The sequence below is a fragment of the Calypte anna genome, chromosome 2 (genome assembly GCF_003957555.1).
Source record: "Calypte anna isolate BGI_N300 chromosome 2, bCalAnn1_v1.p, whole genome shotgun sequence".
Taxonomy (NCBI): Eukaryota; Metazoa; Chordata; class Aves; order Apodiformes; family Trochilidae; genus Calypte; species Calypte anna.
Genome location: NC_044245.1, coordinates 55,234,826 through 55,250,304, shown reverse-complemented (window position 1 = coordinate 55,250,304; position 15,479 = coordinate 55,234,826). Strand labels below are relative to the sequence as shown.

The 15,479-nt window shown below is 41.3% G+C and overlaps 2 protein-coding genes across 4 annotated transcripts in view; one reads left to right on the top strand and one right to left on the bottom strand.

Moving 5' to 3' along the window:
- The window catches only part of DNAJC13 (DnaJ heat shock protein family (Hsp40) member C13), a 54,527-nt gene extending 49,057 nt beyond the window's left edge, over nucleotides 1-5,470 (top strand). For both annotated transcript variants that reach the window (XM_030444564.1, XM_030444565.1), the window contains exons 55-57: nucleotides 98-241; nucleotides 1,074-1,173; nucleotides 4,604-5,470. In XM_030444564.1, the coding sequence (XP_030300424.1) occupies nucleotides 98-241; nucleotides 1,074-1,173; nucleotides 4,604-4,701 (342 nt within the window). In that variant the 3' untranslated portion in view covers nucleotides 4,702-5,470. The remainder of the gene's footprint in view (nucleotides 1-97; nucleotides 242-1,073; nucleotides 1,174-4,603) is intronic.
- A 1,232-nt stretch (nucleotides 5,471-6,702) lies between these two features.
- The window catches only part of ACAD11 (acyl-CoA dehydrogenase family member 11), a 30,091-nt gene continuing 21,314 nt past the window's right edge, over nucleotides 6,703-15,479 (bottom strand). Inside the window, exons 14-20 of one of the 2 annotated variants that reach the window (XM_030444129.1) lie at nucleotides 12,554-12,620; nucleotides 11,329-11,414; nucleotides 11,062-11,133; nucleotides 10,139-10,293; nucleotides 8,135-8,251; nucleotides 7,580-7,689; nucleotides 6,703-7,074 (exon numbers count right to left, since the gene is read on the bottom strand). In XM_030444129.1, coding sequence (XP_030299989.1) covers nucleotides 6,960-7,074; nucleotides 7,580-7,689; nucleotides 8,135-8,251; nucleotides 10,139-10,293; nucleotides 11,062-11,133; nucleotides 11,329-11,414; nucleotides 12,554-12,620 — 722 coding nt within the window. In that variant the 3' untranslated portion in view covers nucleotides 6,703-6,959. The remainder of the gene's footprint in view (nucleotides 7,075-7,579; nucleotides 7,690-8,134; nucleotides 8,252-10,138; nucleotides 10,294-11,061; nucleotides 11,134-11,328; nucleotides 11,415-12,553; nucleotides 12,621-15,479) is intronic. The other variant, XM_030444130.1, reaches the window with a different exon arrangement.

Below are 15,479 nucleotides of genomic sequence, written 5' to 3'. Positions count from 1 at the left end.
TAGTATTAGCTGTTGGTACACAGATGCTAGTAATGTAAAACATCTGTATGGAAGCTTTTAGTCCGTGTTAAGACAAATCATTTGGGTATTTTTGCAGGCCTTGAAAGCAGATTTGGTCCCTTACCTTTTGAAGCTGCTTGAAGGCATTGGTCTTGAGAACCTGGAAAGCCCATCTGCAACAAAAGCTCAGATTGTTAAAACTCTGAAATCCATGTCTCGCAGCCTGCAGTACGGAGAACAGGTAAGTAGTGGCAGGCCTTTAGCTGGGCTTTGTACACTTAGAAGGTCAAACACTGGATGATATACTTTGTTTAATCTTATGGATGTCGTGCATAATTCCACCCAAAATGTGAACATTGTGTAACAACAAAATCATTATGGGCTGGGATGGCTCCATCTCTTTTTTTTAATGGAGAAATTGATTCAATGCGTCTGAAGAGTACTAGTAAAAAAGACACATCCCAAGTGCAGAAATGTCATATAACCTCATAGGCTTCAACTGACAACTCTTCAGAACTTCTGATAGAAATGTAAAATGTTTTCTTCTTTCCTGGATAACCACTGCTGTAGACAACTGCATTGGTGTTACAGGTGTATGTACTAGTTGGTAAACTTTGTCCCAGTAGCTGTGGTCGTTCTCAGTGCCTTTTTCTTACCCTTGTTGAAAGCTTCCTCAAAGGGAGGGAAATGGAGGATAGGGCCAACTGTGAGGAAAGATCTAATTTGCTATAGTACAGGAAAAGTCCTGTTCGGCCCCAGCTCTAGATGCATGGCAAGTGGCTGCTTGCAGGGCTGCTTTTCCTTGTTGCCTGAGAAATGAGGAAGAAAGTCAAGCTGCTAAATAACTTTTCTATATAAGCCTTCTGCATTATGTGTTCAGCTGCACAATTCAAACGGAGAAGTAGATTGCTACAGTCTCCTTGAAAATGTGTGATTATATATTGCAGCCCAGGCTACTGCCAGGCTTTATTTGGTAATGGCTCCAGATTAGTTTGGTTCTAGAATATGAGGGGGTTTTTATCCATGGACATTACTTCACTTGCTCACTGTGTTAATCTCTTCAAATAATGTAGGTAAATGAAATTCTGTCTCGTTCTTCTGTGTGGAGTGCCTTCAAGGATCAGAAACATGACTTGTTCATTTCTGAGACTCAAACAGCAGGATACCTCACAGGTTGGTTACCCTTTCCTATTTATATCCTGGAGCGTATTGAACTGTTACTTAGTTATCAGACTTTGGAGATAATGTTTATCCTCGGGTCTCCTGATACCAGTTGACCTGAAAATTCGATGCTGTAAAAATAGAGTAAGTTTCAAAAACATTTATAAAAAGCCAAACTTTCTTTTGTGACTGGGAATTTCCTTCTCTGGATAGTCTTTGCTGCACCTACTTCTAAAAATATCAGAGCAATGGAATCTAGGCACTGGCAAGTCATGCAGGTAGCCTGTAGTGATGAAGCAGAGATAGAACTAAAGAATTACAGGACCTTTCCATGCTTTCTCAGGATCAGTGTAGTTTAGTTGTAGGAAGAATGGTTTTCCAAGGTTGGGGGAGAACTAAACATTCTCCAAAATCACTTGGACTGTCTATTAGTTGTGCCACGTGAATTATGCTGCTTTAGTGCTAGGCATGAAGTTGTGGTATTGGGGCAGTTCTAGTGGTGACAGCTCAGAGGGTGAAGCCTTGTTCCCATCACACTCAGTGCACTGGCAGGGCCTTTCTCTGGTGGGAATGGCCTTGTGTCTGATTCTGGAGCTTGTGGTATATACAAATACACAGCTGTGGTGCACCCTGGGTGAGACCCTTGCTGGTGCCACCACTTCTGAACCCCAGGGTGCCACCTCAGTCCCACCAGCAGTGCAGAAGAGCAGTCTTGCTGTGAGCACACAACGGATGGCAACTGATGTGAACTTCCTTGCTGGTAATGGCATGGCATGGATATAATCATAGAATCCATAGCAAATCAAATTCTGGTTCTTCCTTCACTCGGGTGTACCACTTCATAGACACATCTTTAGTGACTACATTCTGCTGCATCACAGTCCAAAACTTATTCATCTCAGGGATAATCTGCTATATCTGTAATTTATATAAGGACATTGTAGCAAACTTCCTCTAAAGCAGCACTTGATACAAATCTCTGACTCCTCAGTAGCCATCAGCTGAAAAAAATCATTTGGTCTTAAAAATCATTTAGCATCCGAAGTAAAGTTCTTTGTGACAAATCAGTGTGGACACTTTCATGTGCTGCATGGAACTTTCTCATCTAACCTGATACAGGAATCTTCATTAAAGTTTTTGAGTGTAGCTGAAGTAACAAGGTCTACATCAGATGGCTGTACAGTCAGTATAGTTTTTCTTGCAAGATACCAGCATATATTTTGGGAAAATAAAGCAAGAGCCAGCCTCTTAAGTCACAAAATAGACATTCTAGAAATAGATGCTTAATATTTTGAGAGTAGGTGCATTGCAGCACTCGATGCATTTTTCCACATAGTAAAGACTCTTTGCCCTAGCTATGAATGAGAGTTTTCTGTTTACTGCACCGTTTAATGCCACTTTGCCAAAGAACACTTAAGCACTTGGTTCAGTTGGTACTGAATTTACTTGGTATTTCATAAAGACTGTAAATTAAAAATAGGAAGTGAAAGCTGGCTGATTACTGGCTAAGAACTGAAACTATACCAGACGAGGTAAGGCTTGAGACTGGGAGCAATGTAGCTATCCAGTTGCCTTAAGGCCTGTGATGCATTTAAACTGACCAGTGTTGAAGTGCTTGCAAATGTAGACTGAAAGTGCTATACCAATGCGAAGTGTAGATGGAAACCAAACTACAAGCTTTATCTTTAACCTGCCTTACCTTGTATTCTGCCTTATGTCTTGCTTCAAATTGCTTTGCTATTTGCACTTCCCTTGAAACTTCCCTTGCTTATTTTTCTTCCCTCAGGTGTCTCTTCTCCTTCCCTTCTAACTGGCAGCAGTCCCCTTCACCTGAGAAGTGGGCTTTAGATGTGCTCTGCCAGGCAGCTTGCTAACTTCTGTGTAGCTCTCTAAAGCAGGTAGATACCATCTTGCAAAATGCACGCTGCACTCACTGCATTCCAAGGAACAGATGCATGTCCTAGGACTGTAACAAACGGGTGGTTCCAAAGCCCAAAACACCGATAACCTTTGCCTCCTTCAAGCACACAGCAGCAGGAAACTAACAACTGCAGTGAATGATACTGGCTGGAACTACTAAACTTCTGAAGTATGTTAGGAATCCTCCATAATGGAAAACTTTGAGGGACAAGAGAACTAGTGGAATTTTTGCGAAGTGGGTCTAGCTTTTGGCAGGTGCCACTGATGGGCTGGCAAACAGAATTCCCCTTCTGAATCCAGGCATTTTTTTTGAGTTTTGGTTTTGTTTTGTTGGGTTTTGGTTTTTTGGTTTGGTTTTTATTTGTTTGTTTGTTTGGGGGTTTTTTTGTGTGTGTTTTTCTGTTTTGGCTTGGTTTTGGGTGTTTTGGGTTTTTTTTTAATTATTATTCTTTTTTTACACAAGGCATTGCTTGCTTTGCTCTCCTGCTTGCACTTGTAGGATGGTTTGCAAGGAGGCAAACTAGGCTCTAGTGTCACACTCCAGGCTGTAGTGTCAGAAGGGAGGGGGTGGCATGAAGATGTAGTAAACTTAGGAAGATTAGTGAAGGTGACTTAAGGGCCTGTGGGGAGTAAAGGATCCAGCAGAACAAACCATGTAGCATTGAGGGCTTGAAGGTCTAATACCAAATTTATTACTGTATTGATTCAGGAAGATGTTGCAGGTTGGCAGTTTTCCAGAGTCATTAATCTGGTAAGAGCTGCTGCTGAAACACTTCATGCTGTAACTTGAGTTTCTGTTGCATTGTTGAAAGTTTCTATATGACTAAATTTTAAACTCCAAAACTTTGAAGCAGCTTTGTTTGCAGTACAAAACTGACTGCCCTTATAATAATTGACACAGATTTATTAATTGATTATATATACATAGGTTATTAATTTATTAATGATCAGGGCTTCTCTGATACCAGAGTTTGTACATCCCAAGAATGCCATTCCTTTTTCTAACTGAAGGCACAAAGAACTGCCTAGACAAGCATAAGGCAGTTCTGCTTGTTCCCAGGGCAGCTGATGTCATTTCTTTTAAATATGTGTCTGGGAAAACCTTTGCAAGACTAAAAGCATAAACATGGAGCCCAGTAGTGGAATGCGTGCCTGAACTTGCCTCACTCTGCAGCAGGCCCTTTCCTTAGCAAAGGAAGGGCACCTCCTCTTTCCTGCTGCTTCTGTGGTGGAAGGCGAGATGGATGATGGTGGTTGGGGACCTCTTGTAATATACTTGGCACATCAGAATAAAAAAAATGGTGAGCAAGTCTGAGAATGGCCTCCACAAGTGAACTTAGTGGGCTGAGATGCCTTAATTCCTGGTGTTCCTAGATTCCTCAGACTCTAAATGGAAACTCCTAGATGTTTAAAGTGTCTGGTTGATTTGGATGATGTATTTGAGTGTTGCCAGAGGGAATAAAGCTGCTCGGGTGCTCTTCAGATTCAAAACTCATCTCCAATATTTTCTTTTCCCCCCAAGGCCCTGGAGTTGCCGGTTACCTTACTGCAGGGACAACCTCATCTGTAATGCCCAGCGTACCACCCCCGGTAGACAACGAAGTGGGAGATGTCAGCTAAGGACCGGGAATTCTTGTGAAAGAGACAGAAAGGCAGGCAGCCTGGCCAGTGATGAGGAACAGCACTTTCCTCCAACACGTTGAAGTGAACTTACTGCCTTTCCAAGTGTTTAAGTGACAGTGTTATTCCTTTTTCTATGACTGTTTTTGTTTGGTTTTTTTTAGAAAAAGTCAGTGATTCTAACTATCACACTGTAACACAAGAAAAGCACTCTGTGGATCAGTTGAAATGAGTACACGAGAATTTTTTCTTGTTGTACGTAAGCACATTTTGTTCCTTTATATTTGTTTACAAGACTGTGAATCAAACTTTCCTAGTTTTTGTATTTTATGAATTAGCATGACTGGAGTTGAGCTACAGTCTAGAGGAACTGAGCTAAAATCACTTTGACCTCACTGACCCCCCTCCCTCCCCACAGAGGAGGACATCCCTTCTTTTCCCAGTCTGATGTGATCACTCCCATTGAACATGACTTGCAAAGGGTTTGTCCCTGCACCAGTTCACTGATGTCCTTAATCATTAACATTATCTTCTTCCTGAGATCAAACAGCATTAGACATTCATATATTTAACTGGCTTGACCAAATTGACAAAGCTTCAGCAAAAAAACTTAAAGTTGACATGTTATGTAAGAAATTAGTGTAATTGTGAAATGTTCTATACATTATCCAGTATATAAAAACTTTCTATATTGAGTGTACATTATACAGATCATTCATATGTACATAAAATTTTAAAATAAAGGGAATTAAGAGCCTTGTTAATGAGAGAAAGGTGGTGTTCCAATACTGCTGTTCTTTGAAGGTGTGGGAAACAAGAGGGGTCAGATACCTTAATTTCAGTGTGGCTAAGTAGGGTTCCTGGGCATTCTTGCTTGGAAAAACACTTGCAGGTTTTGACAGGTTGGAGCAGAACTGCTAAACCACACGCAGTGGAATAGTGCAGGTTGTTTTGTATTTGAAATGCACTTCAGCTGCTTTCTTACATTCTTAACTTCCTAGGAAACATTCCTTACAGGAGGCCCGAGGAAACTAAGATGGACAGAAATACAGTAAGTAGTGTTTTCTCAAATGAGATTAAAATCTTGGTTTTAGGGATAATGAAGTGATAGGAGCTAAGAAACCTACTTGCAAAAAGCTTCCAGTTCTAAGCACTCTGAAACTCTACCACCCTGCCTGACCTCATCAGACAGGTTGCTGGAACAACCTTCAGGTTTACAACCCTGTGTACTTTGTCAAGCAACTGTCCTACTTGCTTAGGAAGCAGAACTACCAACAGTGCAGTGTGCTGTTACCTGCTTGGTTCTGCTACTCTACAAACAAGTTCTCTTGTCAGTAATTAACATCAGAATATTGTTAGAGAAGCAGATTGGAACTCTGACCTTTGAGAACTTCAGGAAGTAAATGCCAGGAGTTGGGCATAAATGGCAGAGCCTGTTTTGGCAGCCAAGGAGGCTGTGAACTCTGCTGGGCCACTGCTTGTTCCAGCCAAAACTTTAGCTCCTCACAGGGGATGGTGCCACCTGTGTTTAGATGTATTTAGCTGTATTTAAGAAAGGGTGGGAACAGCTGAGGCCAGGAGGAGAGGAGGCTTGAGAGACACAACAAGAAGGATGCAATGGAAGATGAGAGGCACCTGGGAGGAGATGTGTTTGGAGAAACAATGCAGATGAGTAAGCAGCCAGGGGCAGCAGCCACACAGTTGCCCCCTGTCCCCTGCCTCCTCTGCTGCTGCAGCCTCTCTTGAGAGGAGGTGGGAAAAGGACTGAGTGCAGACTGAGTGAAAAGGAAGGCAGCTGAGAGCAGGAACAGGGAAGAAGAGAGGCTTGGATTGAGGCTGCTCTTTGGAAATGAAAAGAAAGGCATTAACCTGTCATTTAATCAATAACTTAAGTTATCATAATTTGCAATAAACTAAACTGGGTGAAACTGCTGAATCAGAACTTAGTTGTATATAATACAAGGATAAAGAGGGCTTTGACTCAGCAAAGAAAGCACTTCAGGCCTGTTAGAAAATAGATTTTATTTAGTGTTACAAAGAATCCAAATTCTGGTATTTACATGGCATTCTGCCAAGTTTTAAAAGCAAGCCTCTGGTAATTAATTGTAATAATTACAAGTAAAGAGTGAGAGAATATGTATTTCTTCAAGCTAGAATCAAGTGTTTGGTTTTTTAATTCCGTTTTAAATGAAACATTATTATTGCACTGAACAAACTCCTAAATCTTCCATCCATGTGAGAGGGGCTTTATGCTGGCATTACATTTTTGCACTGAGCTGCTTGGACTGATCAAGCAGTTCCCACCTTGCAATTGTTGAGAGATGAACTTCATCGGGCCCGTCTGCCAGGCGCAAGGTCCGGGTATAAGCAAACCTGTGGTGGAAGAGCTGAATTAAGGGCAGAGCTCTCATCCTGCCACAGCACCAGGCCTGTGCAGCAGCAGGAATTCTCAGCACTATTTTTGCTGCAGCCATCCTTTTAACAACAATCTTTGACAGGAGCTATCACATGGGAGATACTGCAGCAAAATTACTGAGATGTGTGGGCTGGAAATTCTGAAGGCTTGTTTCCCCCCCAAAGCCATAAGGGATAACACTGAGCTTTAGAAACAGATACTCTACACTGCTGATAAGAGCAACTTGAGGTCCATTGCCAGCTTTTTTTTTTTTCTTTTTTCTTTTTTTTTTAAGGGTGAAACAAACACTGCAATTACTACAGAACTGACCTATAAAAAAAATGCAACTGGTTCATACTTTATAGCTTAAAGTCATAGGGACAGTTATTTTGAGCTACCTGGCGTGCAACAGCAGGTACTTGCATTATAAAATTACCATTAAAAGAATGCTTAGAATCGGCAGCTCAGTCCCATTTTACTCACAAAAAAGCCAAAGGAAAATCCTGGGAAACTCCAGCTCCACCACACACTTGGATTGCACAGTCAATCACTTTAAGCACAGCTCGAGGCACAACCACTTTGGTCATGGCTACCTATTAATTAGAAGAGAATTCACATGATCAGCAATGATTTCATGAGGAAATGAAAATGTTTATTTAACAGTTCCACTGAAGATGGGTATTTCAGTACGTTTCTCCCTCTTTGGATCAGAGTTCTTGTTCCCTGGGTAAGGTAAGCCCGTTTCCAGTCACACAAAACTCTCATTATGTTGAAACAAGTGAACAATACGTGAACTTATTTGATTTTTAAATACTTCACCAGCATGATCTTAAAGTTTTTAACTGAGAACACATTCCAATCTCATGATAATCAAAAAACCCATCTTAAGGCCATCTATTTTCAACCTGAAGTTGGGCTCTATGATTAGAAAGATAATGTTTCACCGTATTTTTTAGCTTGTATTTCAACTAGTGTAAATCACAGGTGTTGCACACTCAAGTCTTAGCCCAAGGCGGGTGGAAAGAAAAATAAAATTACCTCTTTTCTTGCTTTTATGTTGCCCACCATGTCAATCTTCCTGGCTGTTTTTAGTGTTAGCAGTCGAGCTTGTTCTATGCTGAGGCGGCATTCAGCGATCCAGTGGGCAACAACTTCCTGCAGAAACCAAAGCCAAGAAGCAGAAAGCCAGGGAATGCTGCCTCCTGTGTCTGGGAAACCCTGCCTTAAGGATGATGCCCCTGTTCCTCAGCATCTGCCTGTTCAGTCATTTAGAAACACCTTTGTGTGAATTAAAGTTAGTTTATGCATGCCAGCTAATATGAGGTAAAAAGGAAAAGCAAAACCCCACTTGATTCAGCTCAGGAACATTAAAGGGTTTTTTCTGGCAGGAAAGAAGGGGGAAAACTGCAGATTTTGGCACATTCTCATTTCCTGGTCACAGCCACTGCCTGGCAGCCATGTTCCTGAAGCCCTTCAAAGCCTGCCCTTTGCCCCCTGCTCGTCTTTTCCTACTGCTGGGCTTTAGAGCCAGCTCTCTGTGTAACATGCCTCAGTACACAAAAACTGTGGGGATAAGAGAAGAATCAGAGGATTGGTTTGGTTTTTTTCAAAGCACCAGTGGTGGTGTGTTGTGCACCCAGACAAACAGCTGCAGGGTGGTGCCTGTTTTATCTGTCTTTTCATATTGATGATAAATAAGTAGCTCCCTTGATTCAAATGAGGTTATGGTCCTGGCAGCCCATTCTGCTTCTCTTAGCTCATTCCCTTCTGCAGCCCACATATCACATTAGGAAAAAAAACAAAACACAAAAAAACCCCCGTTCATGTGATGCTTGGCAGTGCAAAAGCTGTCTGGAGCCTGAGCCAGCCCCAGCCACCCGCTGTTGCCTGGAGTGTGAATGTTGTAGCCACAGGAGGCACAGCCAAATGTGCAGCAGCCTCCTCAGTGCAAAGTGGTGGCTCAGCTTAGTGCATGGCAGCAACGTTGGTCGGAACCTGGGCAGAGGTGTTCAGACACATTCTTCTGCCGACAGCTCCCCAGGGTGTAACTTAAGGGCCACATGGGCAGTGGTGACAGTCAGCCTGTTACACCCAGCAGCCCACAGCCTCACCTCTTCCTTAGCTGCACCCACCAGAGCAGTGAAGATCCTAGGCTGGCTGTGTAGTTGACCCCCAGTTCTTCTCTGTGGTTTCATCAAAGATGTTTTAGTTTAATGAGCTTCCGAGAAACAGCGTACACCTCATCCAACTCTTACTAATTCTAGGTTGTGGTGATGAATGGAAGTTTGGCCATGACATGACTGGAAAATGGGTATGTAAGATTATTCCCTTTGGATCTGTACAAACAGTTTTCTATAACCTGTGCCAGACACTCAATCAGTTTCCTCTTTCCATTGCCTTTACTTGTTTTTTCCGATAATCATCCTATCTGTTGGATAAGACTGAGGAACAATTGAAATCTGATAGGCAAAGAACTAAAGGCTGATGGTTCCTATAAAAAGCAGACTGTACTCTTTTTATTACTCTAGTGAGCTCTCTCTCACAAACTTGCATTTCATTTTCAGAACAAAATGAGACCAAAAATCTCAGCTTGTCCACAGTTTAGCGCTGTGCTTTTGTAAGTACCAATAATTGATCAGGGAGATAAAATTTTTAGTCAGATTTGGAGCCTGAAGTGTCTAGGTGACAAATCTGATACACAAAAATGATGAATTCAGACTACAGACAGAAACAGTGTTCCTGGAAAAATACCTGTCCAAACTGATCAGTGAAACCACAGAAGAAAAACATGGTGCCAAAATCTGTATTCAAACACAACAAAGGATAACCAATCCATTGCAAGGAAAAAAAAAAAAGTGAAAAATAGGAGCCTTGCAATGTTTTTTTTTTTAATTTTGCCTCCTGAGACATTAGGGATGGGAATTCAAGGTTAGGGCACACCTATTATTGCAGTGGCTATTATGGGAGCCACATGGTTCAATGGGGGTAAAGAAGGTAATATCTAGACCATGTGAATTGAGATCAAGAGGGCACAATGCTTACATGGTGATACAGCTTCTTCCCAAAAGTCTCTCTCTGAGCTGCACGCTGGCACATTATCTGTAAGGCGGTTTCAGCCACACCAATGGACCTCATGCAGTGATGAATACGGCCCGGACCAAGGCGACCTTGAGCTATCTCAAACCCCCTGCCCTCACCTGGTTGGAAAGAAAAACAGGCACAAGGAGACTCCTTGATTCCCCCTTGAAATGATCTGTGGTGCTAGCCAGATGTGGCCTCAGAGCACCAGAGTTAGAAGCAAGCTGCTTAAAAGTTCATTTTGCGGAACTGTTGCTTCTTTACTCCCATTAGATCTGTAGTGACACACTGTTAACAATACAGCACACAGTACACTCTAAGATGGTTTCTGAAGGGGTTTGATTTACCTGATCTAATTTAAATGTTGTTAATCTTTAATTGAAAAATACATCTGTGAGATTTGGTATGAAAACTTAGGAGAAGAACTTGAGGTTTTCCTAGGGCTACTGAAGAGAGAAACCTAAAAACAGCATTATTTTTTTTTTTTTTTCTAGTTTTGCTAAGCTTGAAAGCTTAGATGTCCACAGACTCCAGCAGAATACTCTTTTTAAGAGTTTGTAAAAGTCCATGAAAACTGGTTTTGGGTAAAGAACACCACTGACAGTTTCTGCTTTGCTTTGCCTCGGGAAGTGATTTTTGCATGTTAGTCACAGCTGCTCTGCTCCCTTCAGTCACCTTTCTGCTCTAAACAAGTTACATTCAAGCAATAGGTAGACTGGTAAGGGAAGAGTGGGCTCCCTCTCACATGGTTTATGTGTCTGAGGCCCAGACTCACCTGACCATAGCGGTTTACAACAGCTTATGGTGATTCACAGAATAAAGCACCATTTCATAAAACTTAGTTCATTGCTATATGTATAAAAAAAGGAACTAATACTGAAACTCACCCAGTATTATATTGGACACAGGTACTCGCACATCATTAAAGTGTATCTCAAAATGTCCTCCATGGATCTCATCTACAGGAATAGAGAAAAAAACCACAGCAGTGGGGAAAACAAAGGAGGATAAAAATACAGGCCTTCACTTCCCAATCTTTTTTCTGTACATGCATTTTACTAATTTATTTCATATACAATACTTTTTAGTATTACTTGCAAATAATAAATTGCTAAAAATTAATACCCATCTAGCCGATAAATATTATCACCTACCCAGGTACCCAAACACTGAGAGGGGTCTTATCAGCTTCAGCCCTGCAGTGTTCATGGGAACAATGATCATACTGTGCTGCTTGTACCTGATCCAAGACAAAACACCCAAGTCATGGTTAACTCTGAGCCTCCCCTCTGTCCCCTCCCTCTACTTCATCTTCTGCCCTCCATTTAGCACTGGCATAAAGCCAATATTGACATTCACCTAGGCAGATTACAGTACCCCTGTATGCTGCCTTGAATTACCAGTCAACAAGTAAAAACATATTACTGCCATATTACTCTAAGTGACAAAAATTACTACTTCTGTGCAAGTAGTTATGTATCAACCAGTCCATTTTCTGCTCCATGCTTTTCTTTTTTGTTCTCCAAACATGGTTATCATCATCATCTTGGCTTGCCTGTGGTTTAGGGAAGGAATCTCCAGACAAACCATCCCCTATGCTCTAAGCCTGTTATTGTTTACTTCTCAACTGAACCAAGCTAAACCTAAAAACTTAAGATAATCAGGGGAATTTCAGCTAAAATCCAACTTAGTGATACAAATGTTCCACTGATTTTGTATTAAAAGCTGTGTGATTTTAATGGCATCAGTCACAGAAGCATGACTGATATATTCATCACTTGCATAAGTTTTTGTAAGAGGCAATTTTAGTTTGCTTTAGTTCTGAAAGTTCAGCAACATGGGGTTTTTTAACAAGAAGAGAGGAATATTATATTTATACACACAGGAATGGAGTAGTGGGCCTGATAAGGATGTGCAATGCTCTCTGCTCCCACAGCTTCAGGTAACAAACATCCCATATTTCAAACTTAACTTTGTATACCTACAGATAAGTTTGTGAAAAATTTAGCAGATACCTTCTACTAAAACCGATGTGACCAAGATACACTTATTGGACCCAAATAAAATGCCCTGATACAATTCATCCCACATCTGCAGGAACACTAGAACTAGTGCAGTGGACAGGGGGAAGCATGCAGATGCAAGCTGGTGACAGTGGAAAGGTTGGGAGGCTTCAGTCATCAGCAGCTGACAGCAAAACAGAACTCGGTCAGCAACATTTTTACTCTGAACAGACACATGCAAAGGTTTAAAACTCCTCTGGAATTCACAAGAACATCCAACTCATAAGGCAATTAATGATATTTACCATTTTGCAAGCAGTGACTCCCCCAATGAACAAGTTTTAGGTAACTCTTTGGAACTCCTGGGAATCCTTACCTGGACGCTGAGGAGTTTTTGGTTCTGCCCATTACAATTGCAACTTTACAATTTGGGTTCCCAGCCCCTTAAAAAAGTCAAAAACAGAAACAGTTTTCAGTACAAAAATGATGTTGAATCAAACAGTGCTTCACACATATAAATCTTACTCCCTTTCGTGATACAGAGGCAAAAACAGGCAATCTACTTCTGTGTTTATCCTCTGAGTAATCAGTCTAACAAAATACTTATTGCTTAACATGTAAAAGGGAGTTGACTTGTTGGGAGGGGACCAAGGAAAAGCCAAACATTCAAATGCTCCAGAATCTAGCTCCATCATCTATTCCTATGAAAAGAGAACAAGAAGGTACTTGAATTGGAATCTAATTATTTCTGTCTCCGTTACAGCACACACAAATTAGTGTGACACAAATGCACACCTTTTGTGTGTCGCCTTGAAAGTGAGATGCTGCTATTGCAAAATTAAAGCTTCTTAAAACTACAAAGACTGAGGGATCTGTGTGGGAATGGAATGCCAACTGTACTATACCACACAAAAATGACTATCAAAGGACTATCATGATGACTGGTACTACTGCAGTGTAACTTCTCTGAAACTATTTTCGCCCCTTTATACAAATTATTTTAGTTTGCACTTCAAAGTAGTATCTGAATGGAAACATTGCAGCACAAAGATAGCACCTTAATGTACAAGTTCTAAAAGAAGATACCACTATTGATTAAAGTGGCATCTTACTTTTAAGATCCTTAATCATGGAATCATTTTGGTTGGAAAAGACCTTTATGATTACCAAGTTCAACTGCTAATTCAGCACTGCCAAGTCCACCACTAAACCATGTCCCTAAGCATCACATCTACAGGTCTTTTAAATACCTCCAGGTGACTTCATTATGTCTCTGGGCAGCTTGTTCCAATGTCTGACAACCCTTTCAGGAAATAAATTTTTCCTAACATCAAATCTAAACATCCCCTGATACAACTTAGGTCATTTCCTCTTGTTCTATGACTTGTTATGTGGGAGAAGAGAGGAACACCCACCTCACTACAACCTCATTTCAGGTAGTTGTAGAGAGTGAGGTCTCCCCTCTGTCTCTTCAGACTAAACAACCCCAGTTCCCTCAGACACTCCTCCTCAGACTTCTGCTCACCAGCTTTGCTGCCCTCCTTTGGACATGCTACAGCACCTCTTGGCCTTCTTGTAGGGAAGAGCCCAACACTGAACACAGTATTCAAGATGCAGCTGCTCCAGTGCCAAGTACAAGGGGACAATCACTTCCCTGCTCCTGCTGGCCACATTATTTCTGACACAAGCCAGGATGCAGCTGGCCATTTTGGCTTTCTGGGCTCACTGCTGGCTCATATTCAGCCAGCTGTTGACCAATCCCCCTGGTCCTTTTCTGATGGGCAGCTTTCCAGAAATTCTTCCCTAAGCCTGTAGAGTTGCACGGGGTTGTTGCTAACTCCCACCATCATTTTTTTTAAAGGTTTTTTAGCATGCTCTCATTCCTTTCAAAGTCTCACACAGACAATAAAGCTAGGGAAAATGAGGCAGAATTATACCTGACAAGTGTAACAATCGGTGAATTTTCTATTGCTACCTTAATGCAGATCACAAGCTTTGCTGAGTTTTAACTCAAGATTCGATCTATACCAACTCAGTTTGTTTTGAGGTTGAAAAAAGATGAGTTTTTAACTAAAACTGGCAGCTGTTATCACGAAGTTTCTGAACCTCTGGTCTAGACAGTACATTCACCTGGCTTTGAGCTGAGACACTTCCTCCTAAGAACTGCCACTGTGATGGCCAGGAAGCAGGAGACATAGATTTATTTAATTCTGCTAAGCACTGCCTGTTTTGAGGGCCATACTGCTGGCTGTTCACTTTTCTCTTTTGCAATATGTTAGTCATCCACTGTTTTCAAAGTGGGATCATACTTGTGGCCCAAGAGCTATGTCCTGAAAAGAGAAATGCTATGCTCTTAGGGGTAATCTTAGTCCTTTTCCACAGAAGGTAAATAATTCCACAAGTCATATTTTTTAAACCACATCCACCTTGAAGTGAGGTTAACAACAAAAGATATTTTGACTTCATGGAGTCTCTGCAAAAACTATTTTGTAAACGATCCTCAACTCATATCCATGCTTCAAAAGAAGTCAGTTTTCACTGTGTTGTATGAAAAAAAAAATTAGAAGCAACATTCACATTGAACTTAGTGAGGAGAGGTCACTGAGAACCAGACATCTGCTTACATGCTCTAAATCATTAGTACAAGTTTCTGGAAGGCGAATTAGTATTCTGTTTCATATGCACTTCTTCCCATCTGAACACAGCAAAGGAAGGCAGATTATTGGCCTTCCCACTCCTTGGAGTCTGAAGTTATGAAAACCCAAAAATTAAATTTATGCAACTTTTGACCCATAAACACCAGAAAGAAATTCTCATCTAATGTAAGACTCAAAAAGGCTCCAGTGCTTCGGAAGTAATACAGACTGCCTGGATGGACTAAATACTTCAGTTCTAAGTAGCATTTTTACACTGCTTATGGAATTTGAAGAAGCTGCTGGAGGAAGAGTCAGAGAACCCTGTAATACTGCCAGGAGTTAGAGGTAGTTTTGCAAGAAACTGACAATTGAACAAATAGATACTTAATGACTCTTGCCATGTAGACTGCTGCACACATAATCCAGATGGGGTTACATCCCCCTCTGCTAAAGATAAGGCGTCTGTGGTGACATTACAGACCTGGGAGCTTCACGGAAAGGAACTAATAAACACATTCTGGACTCTTCCTACAAGAAACTGGACTGGGTAGGGTGGATGGCAGCATGATACTGATTGCTGTAATACAGGAATCTTCTAATGGAGAAAAGGAGACACACATACCAGTACCCCCAAGAACTTCAGTAATTTCTATTCAATAGAACAAT